Source organism: Rhineura floridana, chromosome 2 (genome assembly GCF_030035675.1).
Source record: "Rhineura floridana isolate rRhiFlo1 chromosome 2, rRhiFlo1.hap2, whole genome shotgun sequence".
Taxonomy (NCBI): Eukaryota; Metazoa; Chordata; class Lepidosauria; order Squamata; family Rhineuridae; genus Rhineura; species Rhineura floridana.
Genome location: NC_084481.1, coordinates 53,627,447 through 53,645,294, shown reverse-complemented (window position 1 = coordinate 53,645,294; position 17,848 = coordinate 53,627,447). Strand labels below are relative to the sequence as shown.

General features: G+C 42.2%; 1 protein-coding gene across 1 annotated transcript in view; it reads right to left on the bottom strand.

The window, feature by feature from the left end:
* Positions 1 to 17,848, bottom strand: part of CD302 (CD302 molecule) — a 36,997-nt gene that overhangs the window by 9,351 nt on the left and 9,798 nt on the right. Inside the window, exons 2-4 of the mRNA XM_061608680.1 lie at positions 1,484 to 1,597; positions 974 to 1,096; positions 41 to 214 (exon numbers count right to left, since the gene is read on the bottom strand). Of these exons, the coding sequence (XP_061464664.1) occupies positions 41 to 214; positions 974 to 1,096; positions 1,484 to 1,597 (411 nt within the window). The remainder of the gene's footprint in view (positions 1 to 40; positions 215 to 973; positions 1,097 to 1,483; positions 1,598 to 17,848) is intronic.

Genomic DNA, 17,848 nt, shown 5'->3' with positions numbered 1-17,848 from the left:
TTTACAAAGTATCAATAAACACTGTATTGGTATTACTTACTGGTAGTTTCACAAAGGATTTCAGTCAGTGGGAGATGCTCACAGCTGGCTTTTTTCCATCCACCTGATGCTGTGTGCATAATAGCACAGGTGTTTATGAGCTCCTCATTACTTTCTTCCTCCACCCAGTTTGTAAAATTCACTTTGGATTGATCGTACCATTTGAAAACATTATCTGCAACAAAGAAATAGCAAAATTCTGGCTTTTTAAAATTTTGTTTGCTCAGTGGGTCAATATAAAAATATGCTTTAAATCTCATAGCATTAAGACTCATTTGTAGTATGTGCATGAGCAATAAGAAGCCACAGCACGCCTCTGCCTTGCGTATACCTCCTCTCCTATGTGGGTGGGAGTTTAGTTTCACTTTCCACAAGAAATGGCTTGTTTTGTGCAAACCAAAGATTGTTGTTTCAAACAAGCTCTGGCTGGTTTCTAAATAAACCACCTTCAAAACCATGAGTTACAAAGTTAACTTGTATAACTAACCAGAGTTTGTTTTACACCATGATGTTTGCTTCGTATGTAACAAGAAGCCAGATCTTTTGGAAAGTGAAATGAAATGCTGCTACAGTCCTTGCCGCAGTAGGAGGATGAGGAACAGCAAACCTGGGGCTAATGGCTGCTCCTTCCTTCTTGTGCATGTAGTGCTTAAGTGAAACCATGGTTTACTGTTAACTTGTGAATATGGCCTAATAGTAACATCTTACAAATAACAACCCCATCCCTACACACACATAAGAGTCTTCTGACATCTTAAAGACTAACAAGGCAGTTCTAAACAATAAGTGCACTTACTACAAGGTAAGCTCTTTTGAGCTCAGTGTAACTTACTTCTGAATAGACATGCTTAGGATTGTTTTGTAATGGACTTGTTGTACCATAAAAATTAAACCTAGGCCAGACTAGATCTCCAGTGCAATTTCAGTCACTTACCATCTATGTCAAAAAACATGCCCAATGATATATACTCGGGGCCATGCCAATGGGTGCAGAAACTGCTTCGGATAAAGGCATTTTCCTCTTTATTATTTATGCTAATGATATCTGCTCCAGATGCTGCAGTTAGAAGGAAGGGGAAGGGGGAGAGAAGGGGTCAAAAAAAATCAAATTCTAGTACCTTGTCAAAGTCTAAAGCACACTGAACACAAATAGCGCTCATGTGTAACTTTTCCTTAATATACAGTGCCTTGCAAAAGTACTCAGACCCCTGACCAATGCTCTCATATTACTGAATTACAAATGGTACAGTGTAATTCTCTTCTGTAGGATATTTTATTTGGAAACAAACTCAGATCAATTATTGTAAGGTGATGTTGGTTTTATGTTGGGAAGTGCTTGTAAGAAACAAAAAACTGAAACTTGTTGCTTGCGTAAGTGCACAGCCACAGCTTACATATCTCTTGACTCAAAGGGTGAGACTGGAAAAAGACCAGTTTGTATTACCATTGTCTCTGCAGAATTCCCTGAAGTCATCAATACTGTGAGCCTTCAACACTCCTTGAAGTAAAGCATAGCAGCTCCTTCCAAAAGAAAGCCACGTAGAAGAGGGGCATGCAACTAGGGAACAGAACAAACATGATTTGTGATATATTTGTATCCTGCCTTTTGATTTAAAAGTCCACAAGGCAGCTAACAAAAATATTTAAAAGCGCAACAAAAACACTGAAACAATCACAAAACAGCACCAAACTAAAAGCATCAGAGCATTAAAAACTATCAATAGTAGTAAATATGTACAGCTGAAGACATCAGACTACCCCAGAGCCTCTTCCCAAAAGTATCACATTTGCAAAATGCCTTGGTGGTTAACAAGGAAGGGACAAGTTGAACATCCCCAGACAGGAGTTCAAGGGTGCCAGTGTTGAAAAAGCTGAATTCCTAGTGACCACTTGCTATACTTCAGGTGATGAGAGCACATGGAATAGGCCTTCCAAGGAAGATCTTAATGTGCACCACCGTTCATATGGGAGAAAACTTGTTGGGGACACTTCAAGACTCAATTTGTTTAGCAAACTGCTGAGAGCAATAATGCAGAAGGGATGACAGCCGGAATGTATATGGTAGAAAACTGAATGAATGCATGCAAGTAAGAGCCTACCCTGCGGTAATAATGGCAGAAAAGAAGGAATATTTTCCCACAACCATTTCGTCTATGCTGTGCCATCTAGCAGAACTGTTACTACATGGCCACTTCTATTACAACAGTTCTATTTCCATAGCCTGTCCCAACCTGGTGGTATTCCAGATGCTTTATTTACTAAATATATAAAATATACAGTAAGTACTCCAGATGTTTATATAAAAATGTCACTGAATGTGTATAACCCAGCAAATGTTAGCTACAACTAAATAGTCTGAAGTCAAAGGGATGTATGATTAAACTTTTAGCTGTGTACTTTCTACATTCTTTGGACAACTGAAAAGATGACTGTACACATGGACATCACCAAATGGTCAATATAGGAATCAAATTGTTTATATAATTGGTAGCAGAAGATGGAGAAGTTCCATACTTTCTGTGAAAACAAGACCAGGAGCAGACTTTGGTACAGATCCTGAATGGGTCATATTGAAAATCAGAGTAAAGCTAAAGAGGAACAACAAAGCAACCCTAATGCCAAAATACAATTTAAATAACATCCCAGAAGAATATGAAAATCAAATAAGGAACAGATTTGAGGTTTTAAACTTAGACGATTTAGAAGAACTATAGAGTGAAATCAGAGACATTATCAGGGAAGAATGCAAAAGGACAATACCTCTAGTTAAAAAGAAAGACCTCAATGGATAACAAGAAACTCTTAAAATTGTTAAAGAGACAAGGAAAGCAAAAACAAAAGGAGATAGAAAGAAACATGGTTAGAACCCTAATTGCAACAATACAGCAACTAGTACATAGGGACAAAGAGAACTATTATAATGGTTATTGTATAGAAAGGGTAAAACAAGAGCCCTATTCTAAAAGATTTAAGAAATTAAAGGGAAATTTAAACCAAGGGTGGGGTTGTTCAATAATCAACAGGGGAACACACTGACTGCCTGAGATGAAAAAAAAAGGAAGATGGAAGCAATTCACTGAACTCTATGAAAGAGATACAAAGGTGACAGAACCATATGATGAAAAAACAGAAATTTTAGAATGCAAGGTGAAAGCTGCTCTTAAAATACTTGCAAGAAACAAATCACAAGGAACAGATGGCATACCAATAGAGTTGCTACAAGCTACTGAGACTAAATATCCAAATTTTGACAAAAATTTGTAAACAAACATGAGAGGGAAAAAAGCAATGGCCCAGAGTGGAAGTGTTACAACCCAATTTCAAAGAAGGGGGATCCTAGGGAATGTAGTAATTATTGAATTATTGCCCTAATATCCCATGCAAGTAAAGTGTAATGCTCAGGATTCTACAACAAAGGCTCTTACGAGATATGGAGCGAGGAATGCCAGATGTCCAAGCTGGATTTAGAAAGGGAAGAGGTACCAGAGATCATATTGCAAACATATGTTGGATAATGGAACAGACCAAGGAATTTCAGAAGGAAATCACCCTGTGCTTTATAGATTACAGCAAAGCCTTTCACTGTGTAGATCATGAAAAACTATGGAATGCTTTAAAAGAAATGGTGCCACAGCATCTGATTGTCCTGATGCGCAACCTATACTCTGAACAAGAGGCTACTGTAAGGACAGAATATGGAGAAACCAACAGGTTCCTCATCGGAAAGGGTGTGAGACAGGTGTGTATTTTATCACCCTACTTGTTTAATCTGTACTCTAAAACATATCATACGGAAAGCGGGATTGCACCAAGGTGAAGGAGGTATGAAAACTGGAGGGAGAAATATCAATGATTTAAAATATGCAGATGATACCATACTCTTGGCAGAAACCGGTAATGATTTGAAATGAATGCTGTTGAAAGTTAAAGAGGAAAATACAAAAGCAGGACTACAGCTGAACGCGAAAAAGACTAAAGTAATGACAACAGAAGATTTATGTAACTTTAAAGTTGACAACAAGGACATAGTACATGTCAAGGATTGTCAATACTGCAGCACAGTCATTAACCAAAATGGAGACAATCGTCAAGAAATCAGAAGAAGGCTAGGACTGGGGAGGGCAGCTATGAGAGAACTAGAAAATGTCCTCAAATGCAAAGATGTATGACAGAACACTAAAGTCAGGATCATTCAGACAATGGTATCCCCGATCCCTATGTATGGATGTGAAAGTTGGACAGTGAAAAATGTGGGTAAGAGAAAAATCAACTCATTTGAAATGTGGTGTTGGAGGAGAGCTTTGCGCATACCATGGACCACGAAAAAGACAATTTTGTTGTTAGAACAAATTAAGTCAGAACTATCACTAGAAGCTAAAATGATGAAACTGAGATCCTACTTTGGACACATCATGAGAAGACATGATTCACTAGAAAAGACAATAATGCTGTGAAAAACAAAAGGGAGTAGAAAAAGAGGAAGGCCAAACAAGAGATGGATTGATTCCATAAAGGAAGCCACAAACCTGAAATTACAAGATCTGAACAGGGTGGTTCACGACAGATGCTGTTGGAGGTCACTGATTCATAGGGTCGCCGTAAGTCATAATACACTTGAAGGCACATAACAACAGAAACTTTGTATGACTAAGGGCCAAACTAGATTGCTAGTTTACTTTAAATCTTAGCAAACAGCAACTGGGAAGGGGGCCCTGATTTGAATTGGGGCTATGGTACTGGATTATTTTAAAAATAATCTCTCCAGCACCTGTTTTGCTGATGAAAATCAGCTCCCACTAAGTTTCCACAAGGAAACTTGCATGCAGCAAATGTCAGCAGAGGCAGGGGAGGATTTCATTGGTATAATTGTAAGTGGGGGAATTTAACCTAACTTCCCCTATCATCACAGTGGCAATCCAAACTGGGCCACAGAAGCTTCTACAGGCATACCCCGCTTTAATGTTTGCAATGGGACCGGAGAGTATACTTTAAGCAAAAATAAACTTTAAGTGAAGCAATTGTCTTCACTTGTACTGCATGCAATCACCACTAGATGGCAGCGGTGTCATGCCAATAAAGTGTACGTTATTGCGAAGTGTGTGAATGTTAAGCGGGGTATGGGGACGTATGGAGCATGTACGTTATAGCGAGGCAACGTTAAGTGAAGCAACATTAAGTGGGGTATGCCTGTATTTGAAAAAGTTAAGAGAGCTCTAATCATGGATCTCTATCATCCTGTCTTGTTAGTTAAGTGTGGAGAACCCTTGGTCCTCCAGATGTTGCTGAACAACTTTAATTCTTGGCCATTGTCCATGCTTGCTGGGGCTGATGGGAGCAGTAATACAGCAACACCTGGAGGGCCAAAGTTTCCCCACACCTGAATTAGGCCCATTTATTTAAGCCAAGCTGGACTCTAGATTAGGCCGAAAGTGTTTGATATTGTACAAACGTACATTCAAGTCCATACAATCATCTCTATCTGGATGTCCAATGTGATTTTGCTCCTCCATAGGCATACATAGGATTGCAGCCTGAGAGGCTAATCCTGTCTGTCTTTTTGGAAGTGAGTCCCAATAAGTTTAATTGAACTTTATTTCTAATAAGTTTGCTTCGGAATGCAGCCTTAGTTATCCAAAGTAGGAGTTTTAGAACTGAGGGTGCAATGTCAAGGGTGAGTGTTTCCAAGGCTCTAAACTTTGCAGCAAGGGTGGGAGAGCCTCTGGTTCTCCAGATGTTGCTGATTATAAGTCCCATCGTCCCTGACCATTGAACATGCTCGGTGGGGCTAATAGGAGTTGGAGTCCAACAACAGATGGAGTCCGCTCCCCTGCTTAAAGAATATAGGATCTGTTTCCAGGAGGGGAAGAAACCAAACCCTAGCTGACTCATTTTATACTGCAGGTGTGCGGAACCTGTGGCCCTGCAGCTGTTGTTGAACTATTCTCATCATTCCTGGCCATTAGCCATGCTTGCTAAGGTTGATGGTTATAGTTCAGTAGTATCTGGAGGACCAGAGATTCCCCATGCCTCATCTTCAGTCTGACACTGTTCCTTTTCTAATCAATCTGCTTACCTTTGTTGTAATTCTGAATGTTTACCAAGTTAAGAGCAGTCTGTGATGCCCTTCCCTGGCTCTCCCTGTCAGGTTCCTACCTGCTCATGGCTACTGCCTGTCACTAGGCACCACCAGGGACTCCACCAGTCTGGACTGTCCTTTTTTATGGTTTCTCTCTCCGCTCTAGCACAGACCTCACCAGATCCCCCTGCTAGGCAGCACCACCAGTCACGTCCTATAACCAGTATTCCCAGAGACTCTGCCTGAGTCTCTCTCAATCAGGTTACCTCTGTGACTGTGTGCTTAAGCTGTCCCAATCCCTTTGATCTATATAGACTGCATATAATTCTGGGTTGCTCTGGATACTTGTGGTGTTATATTCTTCCCTTCACCGCTGCCACCAATTGTTACAGTTTCCCTTCAGCCTTGGTAAGTACCTTGCCCTCCCCTCTGGTCTGTATATTCCCCAGCCAAGGATCAGGCCTCCGGTAAACCAAAATAGTGTTTATTAAATATTAGAAATAACAGGATTACTTTATAAAGGCACATAAGCATATGGTTTCATCTATTCCTGTGATACTTGTCTTAGTATTAATCCGAACTCCACACACTCCCCACATCCACCTCCAAACAACTAACTCCAAACACCTCTCAAACACCTCTAAAACCCACCAACGTCCACCCAGATTCAACTGTAATTCTTCCTTTTATACGCTCAGCCATTCTAACACTCAGCCAATCATCCAGCATTCTACTGCTCATTTACTCCCCCCTCCTCTTTCATTCCACTTACCACATGTCTTCTATACAAACAGCACTTACCATATATACATTAATACAGGAACATCACACAGTCTGCCATTAAGATCAAGAAATATTCCTTGCAAATAGCTCACCATGCTTCCAGCATATTGGATATTGCTGTTGCAAAATCTGATATAGTAAAAAGTCTTTTTTCACTACTGATTCACATTAACTTCAAACTTTTTGTTCTTTTTATGTATCTATTTACTTACTGCATTTTTAAAATCCCACCTGTCAGACAATATTGTCTCCCAAAGACCAACCCTGATGGATGCAGCCAGGGTGTTCTTTCCTCTCACTTCTGCCACAGACTTTATTCTCAATATAACTTCTCTCTAATCTTTCCCTTTTGACCATCCCTGCACCATATGCACTCATCACACCTGCCAAGGCACTCTTTGGTCCCTGGAAGAGCCTTCTTATAAATCCAGATCCCTCCTTATTTAAAGCATTTTCCTTGACCATAACCCACCATCACCTATTTTGCAAAGGCTGCTGCCAGTTAACCTGCCACTAGGTAGGCTGCACTGAAATTCTTCAACAAGTCCACCAGACCCAGGCTGGAATTCTTGCACTATACATATAAATAAAGGCAAGGAAAGATGTTGAGCATTTGGCCAATTCCGTCTATATCTGATGATGTTGCTTTGGTAGCCAAAGCCAGCACCATCCATGTACAACAGGGAAGTTTCAGCAGCCTTGAGGGAACCCTGAAATTTTCAGAAGTACAAAAATGTCCTTATGTTAAACAAACCCCAAGGGATTAGGAAGCCTAAAAACAGCCCAAAAAGGACTGAGCTTGCTTAGTAGCCATGGCTTGTTGCCTGACTGGTTTTTTTTTGGGGGGGGGGGAGAGATGGAAAACAATGTGAAAATGTATGCAGATTTAATCACTAAAACGGATGAATCAACTTTTTTAAAAAAATTAATGACACCCTAATTAAGCATTTACACTGGCTGCCTGCATGCTTCTGAGCCGAATTCAAAGTGCTGGTTTTGCCCTATAAAGCTCTTTACAGTTCAGGACCCCAATATCCCCTGAAACACCTCTCCCGATATGAACCTGTCCAGACCCTTAGATCTTCTGAGGCCTTTCTCTACCCCCCCGAGGGTGGGGTAAGGGAGAGGGTTGTGGCTCACATCTGTGGAATCTGCTCCCCAGTGAGGTTTGACGGACACCTTCACTGACATCTTTTCAGACTTACCTTTTCCCCCAGGCATTTGATAGACTGAGATGACAATGTTTGTCATTAGCATGGTGCCAAGGTTTTCTGTGGCTGCATGGGGTTATTTTATTGTTCTGTTTTTATAGGATGATATATTTGTTCTTGTTTTCAGAATCATAAAATAGTAGTTGGAAGGGGCCTATAAGGCTATCTAATCCAATTTCCCGCTCAATGCAGGAATTTGAGTTAAAGCATACCCAACAGGTGGCTGTCCAGCTGTCTGTTAACACCGCCAGTATTGGAGAGCCCACCACCTCCCTAGATAATTGCTTCCATTGTTGTACCTCTCTTAAGAGTTAGGAAGTTTTTCTTGATGTTCAGTCAAAATCTGGCTTCCTGCAACTTGAGCCCATTATTCCATGTCCTGCATTCTGGAATGACTGAGAAGAGACCCCAACCCTCCTCTGTGTGGCAACCTTTCAAGTATTTGAAGAGTGCTATCGTATCTCCCCTCAGTCTTCTCTTCTCAAGGCCAAATATGCCCAGTTCTTTCAGTCTCTCCTCACAGGGCTTTATTTTCAGTCTCCTGACTGTGACAGTGTTGTAAGTTGCTTAGAGACCTTTGGGAAACAAGTGACTAAATAATAATAATGATGATAATAATAATAATGCACACTAAGTGTTTGGAAAGATAGAGTAGAAATATTTTAATCTGGGGTGGGGACCAGATGTTGTTGAACTCCAATTCCCATCAGCCCCAGCTAGCATGACCCACAGTCATGGATGATGGGAGTTGGGAGTCCAACAACATCTGGAGGGCCACAGCTTCTTTATCCCTGTTTTAAACAAACAGTATGTCTCTGAATACCAGTTGCTGGGAAACACAAGTAAGGAGAGGGATGTTGCACTCAGCTCCCGTTTGCCTCCCACAGATATCTGTTTGGCTGCTGTGAGAAAAGGATGCTGGACAAGATGGACCTTTGGCCTGTTCCAGCTGGGCTCTTTTTATGTTCTTATGTAAAATATAAATGAAGTCTACATTCAAAGCTTGTCAGCAAATTCAGTTGCATAGTATCTCAAAGAATTGTGAAACTTAGTGCAATTACTAGACTATTAAAACTATGGATATCATAAGAATGCCTCCTGACACTCACAGATCTAGGTATTCAGGTCTGAATCCACTGAAGAATGGGAGCAATTTAACGATTTCTTTCACTTTTTAAAGATAAGAATCCCTTCCAACCAATTTAGCTGGCAGGAAATCAGCAACATTTACTGATTACTGGCCATCCTGGCTGGGGCTGATGGGAGCAGTAGTTGAGCAATATTTGGAGGGTCACAGGCTTCTCATCCCTGTTGTAGCTTTCATACTGTTGTACCCTTTTCACACTGAGCTCCTCCAGCGTGTTGCTGTTTTGATTAGATCAAACTGCCATTCAAACTGGGATCATGCTGTACAACCTGTCAATCTGGATCTGATTTACCAGTGGAAAATATGCTGAGCATGCCTTGTGAGAATGGCTTCCTAATACCCACCATCCTTACCAAGAATTCTGATTTGGGCTGAGGCATATATGTTTTTAAGTATGTTTAGAAATAAAAGGAGATTCAATGTATGTGATTACTTTTATACAGATCTTTAGCAAAGCACCAGTCCTCATTTTTTCTTCTTTAGTCTATTAAAACTACCAACTTGGTGTGAAGTCAGATATACCTGCTAGAAACATAACTAAGTGGTCCTGAACTTGTGATTTACAAGAACTAAAAAGTAACAGTTGCCTTGGAAAAATCAGCAGCAGTTTTGTACTATAAAGATAATCACAGCTCAGTTTAAGAGGAACAATCGTTTGTTCCAAAACCACAAACAATAGTTTAAAGGGAACTAAGCAGTAATTTTTGTATGTGTTTTTCCTTTTTCTTCTCCAAAAGACAAATATCATTTGCTTTTGGAACATTTTGCAAAAACAGAAAGAAAAAGTCCTAAAATCAATTCAGCTCTATGGATGAGAACAATACCCACTGGCAGATATTGATAAGTGTCAATTAATCTTGATCTGAAGTACTTGTTTTCATATAAGAGACTAGCCTTGAATGCCTTCAAAGTATTTAACTATAAGAATTGTTTGCCTTAGAACAGATGACTGCTATATTTCTGTTTTATAGATGGCACAGTGGGTCTAAAATGCAACAGCTCCAATGATGAGAACAATTGCTTTCTCTCATTACTTACTGATGGCAGCCCTTGGAAGGGGATGGGAGCGGGAACAATCTATACTGACTTCCAGCCAACACGGTCTGTTACGAGGATTCATAGGAAGTGACTTTGGCTTGGCACTGCAGACCTCCGTACCACTGACCAAACCCCTAACTCGATGTGTGCCAGCATTCACAACCCTGTATTTATCATCTGAGGGCACTAGGTCATGATAGACTGATTTTTTCAATGATTTCCATAGGTTCAGATGGGTACAAAGTCCACGGTCGAATCAGATCTCCATTAAAACCTTCACTGAAAACTCTATAGAATAGACTCTCACCATATCATCTATGGGTGATATACATATATCCAATGTGATATACATATAGCCAGTGTGGCAAAGTGCTTGGAATGATGGACTAGGACCTGGGATAATCTTCTAAGAACTAAATATAAACTTTTTTTCCTTTCCAGTGCTTCAAGTGTATTTAAGGCTGCAGTCCTATACCCAGTTAACTCCCAGTTACACTGGGAGTTAAGTCCAACTAAAGTCAGTGTGGTTTACTTCTGAGTAGACGTGTACAGGATTGTGCTGTTATTTACTTAAAATAATTTTTTACCCTGCCTTTCCATTAAAAATGCCCAAGACAGCTTACAAGGTAACAAAATTAAAAACAATAAATACAAATGGTATTTTAATAATATAGTATTTTACCATAAAGTAAAAGTAATAATAATGACAACAATAGATAAAAAGGAGAAGAAACAGCAGATTAAAACACTTCAGTTTAATATATCACAGAGATTAAGAAGTCACAGCTCTGCAGGTCAAATGCCTGCCAAAAAATAAAAGCCAGTACTGTAAGCACTACAGAGCTCCTTTTCTCTCTCTTGCTCTATACCAATAGATATAAAGACAGAAGCAGCAGTTAAAAATCTGTGTGTTTTGCCTAGGACCAGGAAAACAGGCAGCCATCTAGCAGATGTTATAATAGATATCCACTTAAACTTTAGTCTAACACCAAAACCCTGTTTTTAGCTGTAAAATACTATTTATTTATAGTCACAAAAATACTCACTGACCAAAGAATCTACTTCACCCCTTCAGAAAAAAACAAAGATGGGTACCATATGTTTAGGGCAACAAACAGATGGTGCATTTAATATACTTCTTTTTGAACAGAAAGAACTGGAACTATCACAACAATTTTCACAATAACATACTCTGCATCCAGTTACATACGGCAAGATCCAGCCAAATTTTAATGCCCCTGATATAATTTAACCATGTTAAAAATGCAGGACTTACAGCCTGCATGGTCCACATGGGAACATTACTTTGTACTAAAGATGCTGTTTTTACCTCTGTTTTCTATTTGCACCGTCCACAGTAAGGGCTCAATGTCAGCTACAAACATGGTGTTTTCTGTTCGCACTGAAGAGAAGCATCAGTTATGCAGTTTCCTAGTAACCACATATTCTAATTTAACATTTCCACTCCCTCTGGTTGCTTGGCAACTGAGCATGCTGCAGTGACTTCCTTTAAAAAAAACCCCGGAAGTGCAAATATCTGTTTCCCCTGGTAGGATATAGCTGAAATACAAATCTTTGTTTGAGCAGTGTTATGCTTGTGTGCACGAATTGGGGGGGGGAGAAAGAAAATAAAGGCACCGTTTGCAGCAACATAAAAAAGGCCAGCAGAATGGAGACCAGCAGCCAGAAGTTGCTTGTCAGCCTACAGGAAATAAAATGAATGAAGGGAGGAGGAGATAGTGGGCGTGGAGAGAGGAACGATTGACATAACCACCTAAAAGGGTTGGAACAAAGTGTCTGCAAGCACTAGAGATACAGAGTGAAGACTTTTTTTTCTTTCCTTTTTGTATTATCAATGGATTGTGTTAGTACATATTTACAGGGGGAAAACTGCATGATAGCTTCTGCTTGCCAGTAACATCATGTGAACCATGCAAATTAAAAGGAGATGTGAGTAACACCAAACACACAGTAAACCACTGTGTAGATGAGCCCTTACTCGGATTTAAGGGGAATTAAACTTTGTAGCATTCGGGTTTCATTTTCTTAAAAGTTTTCTTTGCCACAGCAAGAAACACTTCTTTTCAAGGTAACCTTCATACTGCTTCCTAAAAGTTGGTAAGAGCTTGGTGCTTTCTGCATTGTGCTAAAATAAAGTTATAAACTCTCCTTTCCATTAGATATTTCTAGTAATGCATGAAGCTAGGTAGGCTGAGATTGGATTACTTGGTCCCCAGAGCTGAGTACAAGACATTAGAAGGATGGTGTAACCAATGTGAGATAAGAAAACCTATCAAAGGTTAGGAAAGCAGTAGCTGCTACTTTAGTGTTTGATGGTACAAAAGTAGTTTATTATACAGCCACAAGAGTGGCTGCATACTATAGCCAGCATGGATTGTTTGCATTCTGTCATGTTAAACTGAAAATACTTCCCATGGCATTCTGCTACTTCCTACAAGCTCATTTCAAAACAAAATCTTACAAAATGTATAGTCCTGAACTCAGAAATGCTTGCTTAATAACTTTTAACTTTTTAACTTTTCATGGGGATACACAAAACACTGAGAGAGAATAGTCACTTTAAAGTCCAAAACAAGAGTAAAAAAATCCAGACCCCTGCTGGAATTTTTCTGTCAGTGGTTTCCTAATTTGTTAAAATTAATTAAAATTCAGCCATGTTCACAGAGTACCTATAATCCTATTACAGACCTTGTCCAATAATCTGACTTTCACATTCCACAGTTTAAAAGTTAAAAATGCATGGCTGATTTTTAATTAATTTAAGAAAATTAACATTGAAGTCAATGATAAGGGCAGGCATGCTCAGTAAGAACCAACTGTCAGTGTTCTAAAAACCTGTTTGGCTTGGCTAATTAAGAGACTCCTATTCTTCTAACAGAGCTTCAATGGCCAAAGTGATTTAACAGTCAGCCCCTCTTCCCAGAGAATTCTGGAAACAGGAGTTCTGTGAGGGGAATAACAGTCTCCCAAACAGCTCTCGGGACCCTTCACAAACCACACTTCCTAGGATTCTTTGAGGTAAGCCATGACTGTTTAAAGTGGAATAAATGTCTGGTGTGGGTGTGGCCAGGGAACTTTGGCTTAAATTTGGGTGGGAGACTACATGTGTCTGCTATAGAATCAAAAGGTGGGGAAAACCCCGAGAAATAATGATACTGTTTACAATGTTTTCCTTTGGAAAAAGGGGCTTTCCCTCTGCCCAGTGCCCACCCACCCAATCTTCTCCCCTCCTTCACCTTTCTCCCTACCCCACTTTTCCTCCCCTCTTCATCTCCCGTGCCCCTCCCCCAAGTCAGTTTCACATGATTGCATGGGAGTAAATCCCACTGAATTCAATAACCATACAAATAATCGGACCTGCCTTTCCCCTCCTCTCCCCCTCCCCTCCCCTCTTCCTTCTTCCCTGCCCACTCCAGCACTCACTCCCTCTCCTCCTCCTCCCCGTGGTCAGTTTCACCTATCCTAAGCATGATTGCATGGCAGTAAATCCCACTGAACTCAATAAGCATGCACATTATCAAACCTGCCCTCCTCCTCCCTCTATCCTCCCCCCTCCCTCCTGCCCTTCCTCCTCCCCACCCCTCTTCTTCCCTCTCCCCCTTCCCTCCCTCCCCCTTATCCTCTGCCCCCCTGTGGTCAGTTTAACCTTTCATAAGCATGATTTCATGGGAGTAAATCCCATTGAACTCAATAAGCATACAAATTATCAACCTGCCCTCCCCCTCCCATCACTTTCATCTTGGCCCTTCCTCTCCTCCTTCCTTCTCTGTTTCTCCTCCCTACTCCAGCTCTCCCCCCCTTATTCTCCTCTCCCATGGTTAGTTTCACCTTTCCTAAGCATGACTGCAAGGCAGTAAATTTCATGGAACTCAATAAGCATGCAAATGATCAATCCATTCTCAGCAAACTTGTACAGGATCCCATTTCTTACCTCCCTGATGAAAAAGCAGAGAAACTCACTAATAGGCAAAAACCCTTGTGGATTAAGAACGTACCTGCAATTAGGACTGCATCTCCAAAGATGGAGAATTACATTTTTTGTATGTCAGTGTTCTTCTTTGCTTCTTTCCTGTGTTTCTAGTGTTTCTACAGAGAATCTAACCTTGAAAATTATATTTCACTCATTATTCATACTAGAAATCTGTGTCAAATGTGTTTTTATTATTTTCAAAGCCTTTTTATTGGTCAATGTCATATGACATGGTGAAGACAGCCTTTTGTGTTTCAAACTAGAGTTATATTCTATTTCTATTTTGGGTAACAGTTGAATCTGAAACTGCAGCTTTAACGTAGATTCAGACTGATTACAACATGTTGCTACTTGGAAAAAACCAAACTCGTCCTGCCTGAGATGCGTGTTTTCAGCCTGCTATGCTTAAACCACTTCATTGAAAGAAGGATGGACATGGTCAATTAAAAACAGAGCACACCTAGAAATTTGCTAGAATATATTTCATCTCCCACTGTTTTATCACGTGCAAACTAAGACACTCCTCGTGTTCAATGGAAACTATTCTGCAGAATAGTCAGTGCCATTATTCTACAATTGTTTTGTAAGTTTTTTAGTGTAAATTTCCTGTACTTCACATGTTCACAGAAATAGAAGCAAAAAAATTACCATAGGAAACAACTAAAAGTGCAAACATTTAAAGTGCATATCTGAAGTACATCAACTATCTTAATATAGTTGCTTCCTCCCTGCTAAAATAAGATCAGCACAGCACATGTCTTGTTATTGTTATTTGGGCTGATTGTAGGTGTTGCCACAACTCACTATATGCTCAAAGGCACATGTTACCAAATTCTTCCAAGCTACACAGGAAATGGATTGGACTGTGAAAGATCGACCCACATTGTGTTTGCATTTTGACAAATTTGTAGGGCAGTATAGTATCTCAGAAAGGAGATCAGGTCTCCTGCTCCCCTGGTGCATTCACTATAGCTGCCCAATTTCCTTGCTTTTTAATATCTAATAGAAATATCTGTTGGCTACAGGTACGTTCTTAAACTGCAAGGGTTTTTTCCCTATTAGTGAATAGTATTTTACAGAAACACAGGAAGTTTACACCAAGCTAGACTATTGGTCATCTAGCTCAGTATTGTCTACTCTGACTGGCAGCAGCTCTCCAGGGCTTTAAACAAAACTCTTCCCCAGCTCTCCCTGGAGATGCTGAGGATTGAACATGGAACTTTGTGCACACAAGCTTTCCCCTATACGTACACTGTTCTGTAAAACAGTGGGACAATCCTCATATAGCAGTGCATACTTGTATTTGCAGACTTTGTCTTCTTTCAAATCAAAGTGCTGATACCCACCCCTTTGCAAGGCTGCATTTGTATTGCGGCCTATTGCCGAAATAAAACACAAACACCATTCATTGGGTTAAATCATGGGCCACTTTATTAAACGGAATCAATTAGAATAATGAACCTGCAGAGGGGAAATCAAGTGCGGGAGCATTCTGATGATCCAGGCAAAGCCTGCTTGCAGCCATAGGGCGACTAAACCTTGCCTGAGCCCGGGGCTGCCCTGTGCCGGACCCCAGCTCAGGCCACACCCTGAAGATGTGTAGGGGGTCCAACCCACATCACCGCCCCCCGGAGCCCTGAAACTCCGAGCGGATGAGGCACGTTGGCCCCCAAGGCGGCCCGTGTTCTGCCCCCCGGGCCGTATAGCCCTGAGCTGCAGGCCCCCAGACCGCCAATCGCCCCCAAAGGTGCCTAAAGGTGTCACCTAGCTGCCCTTTCCCTTTAAACCTTTTCCCGCACTTCTTTGCCACAAAAGGGGGGGCAAGCCTCTGCTTAGTCTCCCTTTACCCCACACCCGATAAGAATCTCGTGCAGATCCCTCTGCAGGTCCATCAGGAAGATGCCATCGTTGCCCAACGAACAGCATGTCCACGCATGTCTGCCACTGAGGGCCTTGCCCTCCATGTCTGACCACAGCAGATGACCTGAGGCTACCGAGGCCTCAACTGCATGTCCTCACATGCCTGCCACTGAGGGCCTTGCCCTCCATGTCTGACCACAGCAGACGACCCGAGGCTACCGAGGCCTCAACTGCATGTCCTCACATGCCTGCCACTGAGGGCCTTGCCCTCCATGTCTGACCACAGCAGACGACCCGAGGCTACTGAGGCCTCAGCTGCGTGTCCTCACATGCCTGCCACTGAGGGCCTTGCCCTTCCTGTCTGACCACAGCAGACGACCAGAGGCTATTGTGGCCTCAACTGCATGTCCTCACATGTCTTGCCCTTCAGTAACCAAGGTAATTCCCACCCAGGGGAATGACCACCACCTGCAGAACCTTCCACTCTGAACCTTGCTGGAACAACATGGGTAGGAGACCATTCCAGCGCGTACTCTGTCGACCCAGTCACCAAACCGTGGCCCACCATCAGAGGCCCAGCTGTGAATCAATGTGTGTTTGCAGCCCCAAGGCCAGCCTATGAGATCATGCCATGGCTGCAGAGTAGGCTGCACATCTGCTCCATCCCCGTCCAGCAACCTGCCAAAACAGAAACAATCGTGAACAGTTGGGTCCCGGACCTTCAGACTCGCCCCTGGGGTGAATGTATTCCATGCGCCCCCTACTCCACCTCCCAACGGCCTGTACCTGCATATACCAAAACCAAATAGACCATCCCAGGTAGGCAATTCCACTGCCGGGTAGGCAACCCCAATTCCGGGGGAGCATGTCCCTCAAACCCCCATGGGTCTGCTCCCAGGCACTGTGACACTAGACCGAAACTTTATGAGGGAAGATCCCTCCCCCTGAATATCAGGCAACCAGGCCTGTAGCTTCAGGCCAAAAACACTATGACGCCGTCGTGGGGAAGTGTCCAGTCCAGGTGGAGGGTAAAATAATGTGGAGTGACTCTTGTACCCCTGGTCTGCCTGGAAACAAACCTCGGACCTCAGGATGGCTCGAAGGGAAGTCTGACCTGGCCCCAAACACCCCCGCTCCCCGTCCAGAAGGCTCCAAAATTAAGTGTGAGGGCCGCTACATGCAACTGCTGAACTTTGAAGCCTGATGGTCACAGGGCACCTCCCTGATCAACAATCCCTGGCGGGTCAGGTGAACATGGAGGATGAGGATAAGGGGTATGAGGGTGTGCATGGGCCAGCTGGCAAGCACATGACATATCCCAAGACATCTGAATGGTCCTAAAGGCTCCCTGCCAGCCTACCTTGCGACACACTGACAGACAAGCTTTAGTCCTACCATCTGTGATGAATTCCAGCACGTGATTCAAAGGAATAGGCCACACTTTGCATAGCCCCAGCCAGCCCCTAATTCCCAGGAATCCCCTCCTGCCCTCTGATAGCTGGTGAGCATGCTGGGGCAGCAGATAGGCATATGGCCATCTCTGACTCCCCTCCCCCATCTCCCAGTATACGGTATGGGACTAGTGGAGTCGGTCCTTCCTCTAACTGAAACACCATTGACGCACCGCGGGAAAGGAGGGGGCCACACCACAGGTTGGCGCATAAGGCAGCCAAAACCCTGAACCTGTGGTAAGGCTGTGAAAT